The 16099-nt window shown below is 57.4% G+C and overlaps 1 protein-coding gene across 4 annotated transcripts in view; it reads right to left on the bottom strand.

The window, feature by feature from the left end:
• The window catches only part of MYO7A (myosin VIIA), a gene marked incomplete at its 5' end in the record, with an annotated part of 63398 nt that overhangs the window by 15341 nt on the left and 31958 nt on the right, over window positions 1–16099 (bottom strand). For all 4 annotated transcript variants that reach the window (XM_080817724.1, XM_080817726.1, XM_080817725.1 and 1 more), the window contains 15 exons: window positions 619–745; window positions 1485–1602; window positions 3730–3900; window positions 5186–5413; window positions 6259–6432; window positions 6993–7112; window positions 7848–7974; window positions 10025–10152; window positions 11552–11641; window positions 12094–12270; window positions 12509–12712; window positions 13088–13297; window positions 14168–14275; window positions 14679–14897; window positions 15471–15555. In XM_080817724.1, the coding sequence (XP_080673850.1) occupies window positions 619–745; window positions 1485–1602; window positions 3730–3900; window positions 5186–5413; window positions 6259–6432; window positions 6993–7112; window positions 7848–7974; window positions 10025–10152; window positions 11552–11641; window positions 12094–12270; window positions 12509–12712; window positions 13088–13297; window positions 14168–14275; window positions 14679–14897; window positions 15471–15555 (2286 nt within the window). The remainder of the gene's footprint in view (window positions 1–618; window positions 746–1484; window positions 1603–3729; window positions 3901–5185; window positions 5414–6258; window positions 6433–6992; window positions 7113–7847; window positions 7975–10024; window positions 10153–11551; window positions 11642–12093; window positions 12271–12508; window positions 12713–13087; window positions 13298–14167; window positions 14276–14678; window positions 14898–15470; window positions 15556–16099) is intronic.

Genomic DNA, 16099 nt, shown 5'->3' with positions numbered 1-16099 from the left:
CAGGCTATTCCAGGAACCCCTCTCACCACTGCTCTAGTGTGCCCACACCTTTCAGTTTCCAGAGCTCTCCCACAGATGGTTACTTTGAGTCCTCACCACTGTTATCGAAGGCAGGTATTAACAGCTCCACTTCAGGGGCAAGGACGTGGACGTGAGTCCCACCCGAGCCCCTGAATCCCAGGCCAGGCCCTCTTTGCACACACTTGACTGCCCCTGGCCATCCTCCTAGCTGCCCACATCCATCTCTGAATGCCAGTGATGCCCCATAAAGACCCCTTGGCCCCGACTGGGGCGGTTGGGAGGGGGTGCCTGAGAGGTCTGCACAGTGCAGCCCAAACTGCTTGAGTCTGTGGGACTGAGACAGGGGACTACATGTCTCTGCACCTCAGTGACATCCTCTATGAGGCAGTGACTCCCCGCCAAAGGCCCCCAGGCCCCCAGGAAAGCTCCAGGAGCCCTCTCCTTTCCCCTGTCAGTCTGTGTCTCCATCTGCCCCTTCTTGCTTCAGACAGTGCGGAATCAGAGCACTGGGCTTGACACCTCCCTGCTGCGGGTCTTTGTGCTGCATCGGACAGCCTGCTCTGCATGGAAGGGAGGTGTGGGAGGGGTTGGACTAACCTACTGCTGGACACAGCCATGATCTCGGGGAAGGACAGTTCCAAGAGCACCTGCTCCTGCTCATCCACGAAGTAGACTCCTGTCCAGTTGACTGCCACGATGACGTCATTCTTGGGGAGGCTGGGGCCTGGGGCAGAGACCAAGGCAGTGACAGGGAGGCGGCCCCACTCACAGCCCAGCCCTTCCCAGTCCTCATGCCCCCCATGGAGGGAAACAGATTTCCATTTTACAGATGGAGAAACTGAGCCTTGGAGAGCACAACCTCCCTACAAGTCAAAATTCAAATTGCAGTGGGAAGACAGCGCTGACATCAGGAAACTTGTTTGACTCCTGTCCCTGCCTCTGTTCATCGTGCAGCTCTGGACAAGTCCCTGCCCTGGAAGGAGGTGGGCTATAGGGAGGGAGTCAGCTGAGCCCCAAGGTTCCCTCCAGCTGGATATCTGGTGATTCTGTGACCCCTGACACCAGCACAGGGCCCAGCATGGAGCAGATGCCCGGTCACTCAGCCCCAAGGATGGCTGAGCCAACGGCCCATGTGGGTTTGTTTCTGTCATGTCCACACTCCGCTTCAGAGTCAGCACAGCCTAGACTCTGGGCTGCCTGCCTCTGTACACGGCAGGTGCTGAATTATGTCAGCAGGCCTTCCATCGTCTCACCCAAAGTGCTGCTAAGCACCTAGACTGTGGGGAAACAGGAGCCACCCTGCGCTTGTTGACCTGGAACGAGCAAGCAATCCTGCAGGCAGGAGCCAGGCTGACTGGAGTCTGGCTCAGGCCATCCCTCCCTTCCGAGGTAGGCTGGAGCCAGAGTGCGGGGTGGGAGAGGATGAGGAGGAAGGCGGGGAGGCAGGAGGGCTGAGGGGGTACCTGAAAATTTGTAGGCTTCGTAAAACCTGGAGAAGAGCAGGGGCCACTTGAAACGGGCATAATTGACCACATCCTCTTTGACCTTCTGGGCATCAGTTCTCCTCTGGGCATAAATCCCCTGGAGGGGGACGGACAGGGGGAAAAAAATGTCACATCAGCTCTGTCTGGAAATCCAACGTCTGTGGCCCCCAGCCCAGGAAAGCCCTGGAACTAAGGTGTCCTCCTGTGCCACATGGCCTTGTCACACCCCATTAGCCCACAGCCAACCTCATCACTCCACAGGTCACACCTCAGGGAGCTCCCAATTCGGCCGCAACAGAAAAGCCTACAGTCCTGGCCTGCATGTGTGCAAGGCCCAAAGTCAGGGGTGAGGAGGAGGCTTCTGAGATATGGGCACGTGTAGCTAAGCAAGCATGTATGTGCCACACCAGGAAGAGGGGTGGGGAAGGGACACAAAAGAGCCAGGTCACACAGAAGTGTAGAAGAGGCAGCCATTGCCAGACTGGGCTGTTAGCAGAACCGGACAGGCGAACCTGGGAAGGAGAAAGATCATCACATAGGGGAGGGCTGGAGCAGCCAGGGGGTGATGCAATGCTGCTGGCAGAAGACGAAAGCCCTGGCATTTTACTATCTAAAAATATCGCTTGGAGCCCTATTAACAACTCGGTGGGGTTGGAGTAGAATTGGACGTATCAAATGGAACTCATGCTATCTGTCATCTCTACACAAACATGAGCAAAGACACACGTGCCTGCCATGTGCAGAGAGGGCTGGAAGCAGAGCCCTCCCAAGAGGGGATGGGGTCAGAAGAAACCACGTGTGCGTATGCGGAGAAAGGGGACCATAAAGCAAACACAGCACAGAACAACCAGTGAGTCTGGGTGAAGCGGAGGGGCATACAGTTCCAGGTTTTTGAACTTGCAACTTCTCTGTAAGTTTGAAATTGTTCCCAGATAAAACGTTTTTACCCACTGGGCCCTAAAATCCATGCTAGTTCACAGCTTTACACTCTGTGAGAAGAATGGCCCCGGGATATGGAACACGGGCCAACAGGCTCTGGTGCAAGGGAGAGACACAGCAAGCTCAGTCGTGGGCTGTGAGGGGTAGAGACCACCTCTGTTCCCTTCATGGCTGTGTCCCCAGGGCCTGGTACAGTGCCTGACACATGGCAAGCACCCCAAACAGAACCAATTAATGAGCAATGGCAGCCAGCCCAGAATGTGCCAAGTGCATGACAACAGTGAACACTGAGGAGGCCCTGGGGAGGTGGGGATGGGGGGCAGAAGGTTGGAAACTATCTGGGAGGTGGAGCGGACAGGCTTCGGCAGGTGACAGGGAAGGAGAGGTGAGGAGCAGGGGGTTGCCTGGACAAAGAGACAGAGGGCTGGAAGGAAAACTCGCATCTCTTCTGCAGGGGGCTGCAGGAAAGGGGAGGGCCTGGTGGCAGAGCCAGGCCTAGATATAGAGAGGGAGCAGGGCAGTTTCAGAGAGGAGGGGAGGCTTGTGGGCAACTCTCCAGAGAAGGCAAAGACTTGGGTGGGAGAGGCACATGGGGCCCCTGGTTGGGGAAGAGGGCATGGGGTATAGAAAGCTGAAAGACTGCTCATCTGCAGAGACCCCAGGAACTTGTGTGCAAAGATGACTCTGGTCTCCCACAACCAGGGCCAGGAGTGCGGAGAGGCCTGTGGGTCCCCTCCAGCAGCCAGCCCACCCCTCCTCTACTACTTGGGCAGGCCCCTTAGCTTGGAAAGAGCTACTCAGGGCTGGTTATGAGCCTGGGGCCTCAAGCAAGGGGGTCTAGGGGACTGTCCCTAAAGTTCTCCAGGCAGGAAGCTGGGCCAGAGCTCTTTTAGGCAGAAAGAAGGGCGGGCTTCCTAGAAGCTCTCCCAGCATGCACCAACACTCTTGAGCTGCAGCTCTAGCATGCAGCTGGGGCCAGGTGCAGGGTCCCGCCCCCACCCCAATGCCCATGGTTTCTCTCATGAGGCCACAGGGATTTGATCCATCTCTATGTCCCTGGCACCAGCCCAGAGTAGACAGCATAGGACACAAGTGCACTGATATCCATGGCAGAGGAAAGCTGCTGGGGAGGCAGGAGGTAGAGGGTGCCATCCTGTCTTCCAGCCGCCCTGCGGGCTGACACATGTCCAGTGAGAGCTGTGACCCCTTTGATTGTCTGGATCCTTGCCTCCCAGCCCAGGTCACCAGAGAGCCCCTCCCCCCAGACCCTGCCCTGTCCTCCTACCTTCTTGTGGGCAGCAATGGCCAGCTGGGCCCACTTCTCAAGCGTCTTCAGGGGCGTGATCTCGCGGTCAGGGATGTAGGTGGGGACGAGGTTTAGGAGGCGCTCCAGGATCATCTCGGAGCCATAGTCTACGAAGTACTGCTGGGAGGCCAGCTCGGCCAGGTCGTCCTCCTAGGTGGGGAGGGAGAGGAGGGTGCTGTTTGCACATCCTCTGGGAAGCCCTTCTGACCCCCGAAGCCCCGGGGCCCTGCCTCCTGCAACTGTCGACCCCAGGCTTTGGGAAACTGTGCTCTCACTGATTCCCCAGAAGTTCTTGTCTGCTTGGTGGAACCATGAGCTCCCCAAGGGCAGGACCACACCCCTGCCTTCTCCTGGGTGCCCTCAGCACCAGCACAGAGGCACATGAGCTGACCCAGAGAGGCCGGCCTGGCTGTTGGTGAGGGGTTGATCACCACATTCCCAGCCTGTGAGCCAGCAACGGGGGCTGACAGGCTGCCTGGGAGAAGGGGGGGCCCTGGCGCTGCTGGTACTGTCAGAGTGAGGGGTGGGCGCACATTACCCTCTCCATCACCACCCCTCCCTGGGATGGCCCCAGTAGTGAGAGACAAGGAGGCTGTGCCGCAGGGGCTTTCGAGGGCCAGGTGATGGGGACTGGGCATTTGTGCCCCCTCTGCCTGGGGGTACATGGCAGCCTGGGACTCACCAGGGCTGCGGCAGAAGCAGAAGAGAGAAAGGCTCTTGGGGGTGTTGAGGGCAGTACATGCTTCCAGCCCATTCAAAGCATTTCAGAATTTCAACAACCGATATGGCTATACTCATGCCTACTGGGTGAGGATCAGCTCCCCACCACCATGACCACTGACACCATCACCAACCCAGCACCTTCCCGGGCCACCAACCTGCCACATCCCCAGCACCATCATCATCACCACCACTACTCTGACCACACGTCTACCAGTGCTGCCTCCGTCGTCCCCGCCGCCACCACCACACACCCCCTTCCATCACCTTTTCCTTACTGCCCCATCACAGTCACCAACAGAATCATAAGCATTATGAGAACCATCATCACCGCCATTGAAAATAACATAACATGAGTTACTATTCCATATCATTCCTGTCCTTTAAAAGGAGACAAAGGGAGTACACATTTGCAAACTCTGGTCTAAAGGACAGGGTTTCCTGGATGAACGCAGAACAAGACAGCGTGTTCTAAAGCACAGACTCTGTACCAGGCACGAGTACTACAGAAGCGTGGACACTTTCTACCGGCAGAGTTCACACTGGGCTTCAAAGGCCCCATCCCTGTGGGCAGAGTTAATCTAGAAGCAGCCTCAGTCAGGCTAACCTCCACAGAAGCTAATGGTGGGTCCCAGACAGTAACATTCAGCCAAGATTTGGAACATAGAGTGTTGTGAGCCAAGCAAGATCAGGCAGAAGATTCACGGTCACTCACCTTCTCACACCTGTACTCCCCAAACTTGACCCCTCGCACCACCTGCTGGTAGATGAGGTTGGTGGCCACGTTGTCCTCTGAGGGGTTGTGCCACGGTGTGAAGACCTCTTTGCGGAAGAAGAGCCTCCAGGGGGCATTGCGTTCCTGGGCACCCTGCTCCTTGGCGTACTGCTCACACTGGGAGATGGCATCCATGACATGGTCACTGCCACTGCCCAGGGAGGACACCTGCGGGCATAGGGCTGGAGGTCACCCAGTGGAAAGCTGAGCAGGCAGGGAAGGACTTACAAAGAACCATCAATGGTGCCAAGTGTTCTTGTTCAGATGGAAAACAGGCTCAGAGAAAAACAGGGATGTGTCCAGGTCACCCAGGAAGCGGATCAGACCTCTGGATCCCAGCCATGGGCTCTGAGCCGGCACAGCCTTGTGGGCTTTCCCATTTCCTAGTGTAAGCCTTACGGGAAACCCTGAAGGACAAATGGTCACTGAAAACATGGGAGCTACGTGTAGGTGAGAAAAACTGAGGCAAACTGTCGGACAATGTGGTTCTGTCCCTGGACCCTGCCGGAGTGGCGGGGGGATGGGCATCTCTGCGTCTGTGGCATTGCTGAGTGTGGAGGCAAAATCACCCACCCCCAGCCCAGATGTGCCCAGGGTTGCACACACTCTAGGTGGTCATTAACAAGTGAACAGAAACCACCATAGAAACCTGACAGAAACGTCCATTCCCATTTGCAAATGAGAAAACGGAATCTCAGAGAGTTAAGTAGCTCCATGCCCCCCACGCCAGTCCGTGTCTGCCTTGTTTTCTCTCCAGTACCAGGGAGGGGTTGACTTAGCCCAGGTACGTGACAGAAGTGAGCTCTGGGTGTCCAGCTACTACTGCACCACGAGACATCTAGATGCTCTCCACAGTCCTAATGAGTTGGGCAGAGGCAGAGTTACCAGTGGCTGAGAGGAAATGAAGGCTCTGGAAGGTAGGTAATTGCCCGAAATGGCCTGAGTCAGTGCATGGTGGACTCAGAACAGGAACTAGGGTGGTGCCAGGAGGGGCCGCTGCACAGAGGTCGTACCTTATCAAACAGGGCAATGTAGAGGGAGAACCCGAAGCGGTCCTTGAGCGAGATCTTGTCAGCCAGAGCGTTGCAGAGCTCCTTGGCCGTGGTGGCTGAGTCGGTCAGCAGGGTCTTGGTGGTCCCATCCATGAATGTCACAGGCAACATGATGGGCTTCTTAGACTTGGTGGCCTGAAAATGACCAAAGAGGGTTTGTGGGGATCTTTTCACTGCAGACCTGTTCACGCCCTCTGGGTTTCCTGGCTCCCTGCTCCTAGGGGGTTGGAGCTGGCCCAGAGCCTCAGACCCCGGCATCCCACCAGGATATCCTGACAGCTGGTCACAGGTGCCCAGAGAGCCTTGCAATATTCCCCTGCCCTGATAGCATCTTTAAGGCCTTGAGCCTGGGCATTGGGGCTGGGAGGCTGAGCACCGCCACAGGCCACGGGCTTCTGCCCTCACATCATGCAACCCTCACAAGACCCTGGGGAATGAGTATCATCACTGCAACATTACAGATGAAGCTAGTAAGACACAGAGGGAACACCCTGCCCAAGTCACTTTGATTGTGAAACAGATGGGGAGTCCATTGGGCGCCTTCCTGTTCCAACAAGCCTGGGATTCCAGAACTTAAAAGACCATAGAATCCTAGAGTGGGGAATATTTCCGGGCCACTGGAGTGCACTAGATACACACATGCCCACACGTGCACACACATGTGCACACATGCCTGGGTGGGGCCGGGGCCACACCTGCAGCTCCAACCAGCTGGGCGGCTGCGTCCGTGTCCCATTGACAAAGGTCCTCCTGAGCCGTTCCTCACAATACGGAGCGTAGCCGGGTGGTCCCCCGTGGATGAAGTTGCGCAGGTACTGAAGACAGAGGACTGGCTGAGGGACCCCCACTCCAGCCTCCCCTCCGAGAATGTGACAACAGCCACCAGGTCTCCTGATTCCAGCCCTTCCACCCACACTCGGGACCGGCTCGAGGCCCAGTCATCCACGTCCCTCCACTGCTTCTGGGGCTCAGCTCTGCTGCCCTTGGGATTGAGTCCATGTGCCTCAGGCTGGCAACAAGGCCATCACGTTCTTCTCACCCTGTCCAGTCTCAGCCATGCCTCCTGCCTCACCCCACACACCACTCCCCCTCTCTTCTCCTGGCCTAATTGCTAGGCCCACCTCCCTGACTCCTCCCGACTGGGAGAGCACTCTCCTCCTCACTCCCCTCCTCATGGCGCTGGCCAGCGGGGTTGGTCCTGCTGTGACCCGCTCTGCCTCTGCGTCCCCAGCACCCAGGGCCTGGCACTGAAGTGCAGTCAAGGAAGGGACCTGAGACCCACCACAGGGTCTGCTCCAAGACCCTAAGTGGAGGGTCTGGAGATGCTGCTGTCAAAGTCAGTCTCTTCCTAAATAGAAAGAGGCTGAGGGGAGAAGAGAGTGAAGGGCTGGAGCCTGGGAGGAGGGCCAGGATGGGGCGGGGGGGTGTATGCTGTGGGCCTGAGAGGAGATGGCCCAGGCAAGCCTTCCTTGCCGAGCCCTGCGGCACTTCCTCCCCTTGTTCTCTCCTCTGACTCCCTTCCCGCCCCAGGAGACCAAGAGCCTCCCTACCTTAACAAATTTCTCGGAGGGGGCGAAGCAGCCCACACAGAGAGACACGAGGATCCAGCCCCGGGCATAGCTGCTCTTGGAGGGGTTGTGAGTGAGCTGCTTGCTGATCTGACAGTAGATCTCATCCCTAGGCAGGCAGAGAAGCAAGGAAGGGAGACAGCCTCAGAGAAGCCCGGCCCCGCCCAGCCACCAGTGGGACACACAACATACTGTCCTCTCCTGCTTGACCTGGACCACCCAGGAGGCAGTGGCCTATGGCTGGCCTGGGAAAGCTATGGAGCCACGAAGAGGGTCTGGCCTTGGAGGCAGATGCGTCAGGCACAAAGCATGCTCCTGACTCCAATCCAGATCCACAGCCAGGTCCCCAGGACCCAGAGAGAGGTGCGCCTCCTGCCCTGGGGCACGCTGGTGATCACCTTGATGAGAAGCATGGGATGTCCCTGCCTTGTCCCTCACCAGCTGGGTGGCCTGCGCAGGTGAGTTGCCTTCTCCGAGCCCTGCCCACAGTCATGGCAACAGGGACAATTTCTACTGATGGCAACTGGAAGAGCAGAAACAGCAAACACATCTGGGGAGTCTGTCTGGGAGGTGGAAGAGGTGGGTCTTTGACTTTCATTCGCTATATTTCCATAATGTTTGAATACAGTGCTTAAGTGGCCATGTATTAATTTTGTGAATCAGATCAAAGCAATAAAGGTAGTTTTGTTTTGTTTTCACTTTAAATGGAAAGATACAGCCTTCCTTGCAGGTCTTCTCTGAAGAAAAATGAGCCAAGGCTTAGAAAGCACCTGGCACAATAAATCCTCCGTAAAGGCTAGCTGCCTGGGGAAGTCGCTGCCTGCCAGGTCAGGACCAAGGACAGGACGTCGATAACGAAATGACCACCAGGGGGCGCTCACGGCTGAGTGTCGCTCTCAGAAGAGCAGGCCGGGGCAGGACGGGGCGATTATCTGAAACAGCTGTTCCCGGTATCTTCAGGGCTCAGGGGCCAGTGCAACTTCAAAATTAATTCTGAGGTTGCTCGCTTTTTATCATGACAAGGTCATTTAAAACACAATTTTCCCACTGTCTGTATCACAGTCATTTCATAAAACAAATGTAATTTTAATATCCAAAAAGCAGAAAGGGTAAAATCTTAGAACAAAAACATTTCTTTCGATAAATCAGATTTACATTTTATTTTTCCCATCTCATCACAGATCAGTGAAAGCTTTCTCACTTACACTTGGGGGCTAAGGCGAAGTGAAGGGAGGGGTTAGCCATGGTCCCTCAGAGACTCAACACCCAGCCTTCTGACTCAGCCCAGGGATTCAGGCACTGTGTTCTCCAGGACTGACAAGTTTAGGTCTGAGAGACAACTGAGAGGCAAATTCTTGCCCCTTTAACACACCTTGGGCAGCTACCTTTTCTTCCTGGAGGCAGGTGGCCCTGGGTGACTGACCATCTCCAGTGAGGTAGTAACTGGCCTCCAGCAGCAATGCCTGGAAGGCAGGAGGTCTGGGAGTCTAGGGCCTTGGGACAAGTCTCTTCCCCTCTCTGGACCTCAGTTTTTCAATCCGTGAAATGGGCCCAAGCCTCTGCCACAGCCCTATCCTGCTGTCTTCCCAGCCAGTATGCAAAGATTCACAGGATCTGCTCTCCTAACTGACCATCTTACACTGAGGGAGTCCTCAGCAAAGTCCTAGCTGTCTTCCCTCCACTGACTTAGCTGAGTTGATTCCTTTATTGCTGCTTAGATCACCCTATCTCCTCCCCACCACCTTAGGGACCTGAACAAAGGAGGCCCTTGCAGGGTTCTCAGGCACATGGGCGGCAGGAACCCCACCCATAGGCTGGAGCTGGCAGGACTGGGCCAATGGCAGGAGATGCATCCGATAATGAGAACAATTGTGCCTCCCGCGGGGCCTGTCATACTCTCCAGAGTTCCATCTGCCCACATACCTAGGACGTAGGTGCTGGGTTATTCCCTCTTTATGGGTAAAGGAACTGAGGCTCACAGAGATGAAATAACTCGATCAAAGTCATGTGAGGAGATAGCAGCAGAGCTAAACCCAGGCCTGCTTGGCCTCATCCATTGCCAAGGTGACAATGCCACAACTTGGTCCCCGAAGCCCTTCAGGGCCCCATTCTGAGAAGCGCGGGCTGCCTCCCAAGCCAGCAGCTCCGTGGGCACTGACCGGAGCGCTGGGCGCAGGATGCCGTTGCCGATGACAAAATGCAGCTTCTCCAGGTTGGACGTGGGCCTGTCCTCCAGCATGCTATTGCCATGCGCTGTAGACTCCCCATCATGCAGCCTCTTAGTCACCTGGACAGGGGGAGGGGACAAGGCTCAGCCCCGGGCAGCATAAAGTGAGGGGGGTCCCTGGCTCATGCAGGAGTCTGCCCACTCCCCTGGAGAGCAGATCCTGAGAGGGGCTGGAATGGTGGGCTCCCCACCACCATCAAGGCCCCAGCCCTGCCCCCTCCCTGACCCTGCGCAGAACTGACATGACATCGATGAGGCCCAGACAGCTGGGCAGTACTGGCCTGGCGCTGCCTGCTAGGGACCAGGCTCCTCGGCAGGTTCCCTGAACCCTCCACCTCCCCCAGGAAAGCCCTTTCATCCAGGACAAGGACCTGTTCTCTGACTCCTGGTGGGACACCTATCTCTCCAGGGTGGGCCACAACTCTGACACCAGCATACACCATGGGTCCAACCACCCAGTCACCATCTCCAATCCCTAGGGCCCTGGTGTCCATGTGAACAGCTCCAGGCCTGGGTTCTGACAGATGCGTTTCTCCTCTCCTTCCACACAGCCCACCGTGCCAGCCCACACCCTGCCTGGAGCCCCAGACTGAGAGGGGAGTGGTAGGAGCGTGCCCCTGAAGGCAGGAAGGGTGGAGGAGGGCCTCACTTCCATGGAGCACCCATGGCTATGCTCTCACGCCATCTTCCCTGGAGCCCACTGGTGGGCATTTCCACCACCCTCCCCACCAAACCGGGCCCTTCGGATACTGGCAGCAGAGCTGGCATTCAAATCTGGGGCCACGTGGCTGCAGGACTGGATTTGAGCCTCAGATGGGGAAGAGGACAATGGCAGAGGCAAAGCAGACTACGGAAGCCCTGAGGAGGAGCGTGACTCTACTGTAGAGGGGTCTGGGCAGGCTTCCTGGAGGAGGTGACACCCGGGCAGAAAAGTGGAAGGAGGAATTTTAGACAGAGGGACTGATGTGTGGGGATGTAGGGGGATGAGGGAGCCAGTCCCCTCTACTGCAGATGCCTTGGTTATTGTCTGCTGCCCTCCCCTCCTGCACAGTCCTGGAACACAGGGCCAGGATGGCGCTCAGAAGAGGACAGGTGACTGAATGAGAGTTCAAGCAAATTAGTAGTGTTAACGTCCCATGGGCACTCTTACCCCCAGAAAGTTCGTAGTGTCTGAAAGGTCCTTGGATCAAAGGCACTGGGTCCCTGCACTGGCAGGAAATGTCCTCCCTCTCACCATGTGCCACTCCAGCCCTCTCCAGCTCTCCAGGCCCCTCTTCTGGGAAGTCCTCCTGGATCTGGCCCCAGCCTGAGCTCACTGCCCCCCTTCCATGCACTCCTATCTGCTCAGTGGCTCCCTACATGGTCCAGCCCACACCCCTGGGAAGAGGCTCCCTGTGGTCCCCAAGCTCAGCCGGGCCCCAGCCTGAGTCTCCTCAGACACTCCAGGGTGTGCTCTGACCTCCTCTGTCAGTTTGGACTTCTTTTTCAGGGTCAGGTGCACCAGCTTGTGCCGCATGCTGCTCTTCTTCTGCCCCTCCAGTAGCTGCGTCTGTGGGACAGATGGGGTCAGGCTCAAGTGACTGGGCCCCGAGTAATGACAAGGGCAAAGGACACCAGAGCTACGGCTAGAGGCTGGGCTCGCCTCCACACTAATGTTTACGAGGCGTACCCCACGCTGCCACCCTCTCATCCCCCACTTCCTGCACCAGCCCTGTGATGGACAGGAAAACGGAGGCTCGGGAAAGTGCAGGAATCTGCCCAGAGCTTGCCGCTGCCTCTGACTGCACAGATCTCGTCCGGCCACAATCTGCACTTTGAAGTTTACGAAATGTGTGCACATTGTTCCCACAGGTAGACAGAGGAGGGGCAGGGTCAGGGGGGTGAGGCAGAGGCCAATTTTAGGATGCTCCTTCTGGGGAGCCCCTGAGGCTGGGGACACCAGGTGGCCATTCCAATGGGCCCGGGAGGACACGGACAGACCCGTTGGGGGCTGGGCCTCACCTCACCCTCGCCCTGCAGGGCCTGCAGCTCCCTCTTGTAGGTCTTCTTGCCCAGGGTCTCGTAAATCTTGGTCATCACGGGGATCTTCTCACTGCCATCACTCATGGCCGTGTGGTACTTGGGCTCAGGGAGGTCCCCCATGAAGCGCAGGATGGTGATCCAGACTGCCAGGGCCGCCTGGGGGCAGAGCCGCATCAGGGCACACCAACACACTGCCTGGCTGAGCCTTCCCAGTAGGCCGGGGCAGCCTGGGGAGGGGGCTGCAGGGCTCCAGTGCTGGAGCTGAGTTGCTCCCAAGGAGCTCCGCTGCTCCATGAGACTGTGTGCACATGGCCCGGGCATCAGGGTGAAGTCCATCCTTGTCCTGCCCCCCGGGGACCTACCACCTAGGGACCCATGCAGCCCCAGACCTCACCAGCTGGTCGCCCTCATCGTCGTGGAACAGCAGCGGCTGCTTGAGCGGTCGCCGGGTATAGGTGTGCGTGGTCGTGCCCTGGAAGTAGGTGGCAGCGAACTTGGCGAATTTGTACTCGGAGAGGTCTTCCTCGTCCTCGTCAGGCAGGGGAAGGGCTGCGTCCAGGTCCTCCTCCACCATCTCCCTGCGCCCATGCTCCAGATCCTGAGGAGGCCAGAGGGCTTTCCTGCCGTGGGAACAGACTCAGGCCAAAGCCCTCCCCCAACCTGTCCCTGTGGGGCCAGCTCCTCCCGCACAAGGGTGGAACTGGGTCATGCTGTTCAAGACCCAAACAGAGCCTGGCGTGTGGTAGAGTCCTCGATATACGAATGAATGAAAGTTTGTGAATGGCCCTGGAGAGAGACAGTGACTGCTGAAGGTCACACAGCAAGCTAACAGCTGGGCAGGGGCAGGGGTCGCACGTCATCACTACTGCCCTCTGCTCAGAGGGGACCAGGTAGACCTTAACATAAAGAGGAACAAAAGGAGGGAGGGCTATCACACTGTGTCCCATCCCCACCCCTGTCCTCGCTTTGGTACCTCAAATCCACTAGGCGCTTGGCCCTCCTGGCCTGGTAGGCCACCTGAAGTCCCCAAAAAGCCAAACATCTTGTCCACCATGTCTGAGTGGTTGATGGGCTCGTGGCGGGCCCTCTCCATCTGCTCCAGGAGCTCCTTCTTCCTCCGAGCCTCCTCCTTCTCCTTCAGCTCCCGCTCTGCGTCCTCACGAGCCAGTTGTGCCAGGCGCGCCTGTCAGACGTGAGATGGGGTGGGGGGACAGCCTCAGGGAGTAAGCCCTCCTCGGGGAGCCCAGGAGTGCCCCTGAAGCAGCCAGGCCTTGGTCCCCACTTCCAGACAGCTGGCAAGGACGGAGCCTCCGGCTTCTCCATCCTCAGCCCCGCCCCATCCCACCCTCACCTTCCAGTGCAGACAGACGCCCAGCACCCGGCTGCTGAGAAGCCTCCAGACAAGCCCAGAGCAATGCCGCCGCCCTTCAGGGCTCAGCTGGGAACCATCTCCTCCAGGAAGCCTGACGGTGCCTCCCACCTGGAGGGGACCCCACCAACCCAGAAATCCCACAGCCATTGGGTTGAGGCTCTGGACCAGCCCTGTCCAGTAGAAATCAAATGCAGGCCATGTATGTAGCAGCTTTGTTTAAAAGAGTAACAAGAAATAGGTGAAATCTCTATTAATAATATATTTTCTTTAACCCAATATTTCCAAAATGTTACGTCAACATGTAATTATTATTTTTAAAATAGTACTGGGAGGTTTTATATCCTCCCCTCTTTTTTTCCTGTCTTCAAAATCTAGTGTCTGTTTTACACTTAGAGCCCCATGCCATTCCAAGCACTCGGCAGCCACATGTGGTGGGGGGGCTCCCAGGCTTTGTGCTCTCACCCCGACTCGGGTTTTTTATGCCCATGTTCTCTCCCACTGGAAAAAGTGTTCGTGAGGGCACGACCCCCTCACTCTGCAGCCACAGCCCCCTGTCCTCAGGCTCCACCTGGGACCAGCACCCGCCATGCAGATAAGGGCAGGCTGCCTGCACAGGGAATGGTTCCCCAGCGCTGTTGGGCCCGTGAGCAGACACCCGTGGGGCTGGGCCACTCAGCTCACCTGATGCTTGCGCTCGGCCTCCTCCTTGGCCCTCTTGGCGCTCATCTCCTTTCGGAGCTTCTCCTCCTCTGCCAGCCGCATCTTCTCAGCCTCCAGGCGCCGCAGGTACTGAGGGAACAGGCCGCCAGCCAAGTGAGCACCATCATGGTACTTGCTGCCGGCCCCCACCCACCCCACCCTGACTGGGTTCTGGGATGGCGAGTGACCCTGCCGAATGATTTGGCAGACAGGGAAACTGAGGGACCTGAGAATTTCTCCCGGTCACACAGCAGGTTGGGGGCACTGCTGATTCCCAAAGCCAACCCAGATTCACAAGAGTGACTGAGGCCCCAGATCCTGCCCTCGGCTGGGAGGAGGGAAATAAGGGGTGTGATCGTAGCTTCTCCAGGTCAGGGTCCTGGATCCCCTCTGGAGGTATAGGCCTCGGCTGACAAGCAGGGGTGGTCTGCCAGCCTGAGGCCCAGCAACACTCTGTAGAGGCCACAGCCCACCTGGGGCTCAGAGCTCTCACCTCAGCCCGGAGGCGCCGGTGCAGCCTGCGTGCGATCAGGCCCCGGGCATAGGCCTGCACAGTGAGCACGGCCCAGAGCCGGTGGCGGAAAGCCTTGCGCACCAGGTAGGCGCGGCAGCGGGCCTGGAACTCGATGATGCGTTGGCGCGCCAGGCGGTATTGCTGGTGCAGCGTCCGGGAGCGGTGCAGGGCCTGCAGGCGCAGGAAGCCCAGCCGCATCTGCAAGGAGAGCCAGCAGCTCAGAGCCCGCCAGCCCTGCCCACGGGACAGTCCGGCACAGGGCTCCAGGCTGACTGTCCCAAACATAGCTCTGCCTTCTCTAGGACCAGGGCTCCCCAGAGTGGGACTCTGTTTCCTCTCAGACAAGAGTTCTCTAGGGAGAGGCCTTGGCTTCCCTTGAAGGAGGCCCTCCACCCCCAGTGGATCCCCATTCTCAGACTAGGAGCCGGCCCCCTTCCTGTCTGCCTCCCCAGCCCAGCGCCCAGGCCACAGGCCAGTTACTCTGCAAGAGGTCATGTGACTCCAGCTCCCAGCCCCCTCCATGGTCTCTAATGGCCCAGGTGCTCCCAACCCATCAAAACATTCCAGAAGAAAAGCCATAGACTTTGCTGACCAGATGGGAAGAGCCACAAGAAGCCGACTTGGACTTTGGGCTGGAGGAGCGGGAACAGCTAGCAAGGATGGTGGCAGGAGGCCAAGGAGGCCTTGGGCACAGAGACAACCTGCTGCTACGGCAACAGGGCCGGGTTCAAAGGCCTGGTGGGACAAGGAGCAGCCCCCAGGGAGGCTCACAAGCTCATAGTTCCTTCGGCAGTTGTGGCCCCGCCAGTGCCTCTGGATCAGTGTGGCAGCGTTCTTCAGCTTCAGGAAGTTAGATCTGAAATAGCATCATGGTACAGAGGCTCTTAGATCTGAGAAATAGTGCCCAGAGACAGCCAGGGGACTGGTGGGGTTTGGGGTCAGAGACCAGGGCTGAGTCCCAGCGCGGTGTCTCCCAGCTATATGACCTTGGGCAAAGGCATACAACTTCTCTTTGCCTCTGCTTCCTCATCTGTAAAATGGGTACAATACCACCCACCCTGAGTGCCTCACAGCCTTGTCACATATGCTCACTAAGGTGGGCATTCAGAAGGCATTTACTGAATGAAGAAACATATGAATAATAAGTGAAATAATATAAAGATTAAAAGCTTTGAACACTGTGAACGTCACTTATTACTAACTTCGCCATTTTATAGGCAAGGCAAGTGAGATTTGAGGAGTCTGGGACTAGAGCCCATGTCTTCCGCAGGACTCTGAGTGAGCACAGTGCTGACCGCCTGTACACGCGAGGCAGCTTGTATGGGATGACAGTCCCCTGCGACGTGATGGAGGACAGAGAGACCACACGTCACATAGCAGGTGTCTGCTGAATGTAGACG

The sequence above is a fragment of the Martes martes genome, assembly GCF_963455335.1.
Source record: "Martes martes genome assembly, chromosome: 10".
In the NCBI taxonomy this organism is placed as follows: Eukaryota; Metazoa; Chordata; class Mammalia; order Carnivora; family Mustelidae; genus Martes; species Martes martes.
Note: the sequence above shows the minus strand (reverse complement) of the source record. Positions and strands in the feature narration are given on the sequence as shown.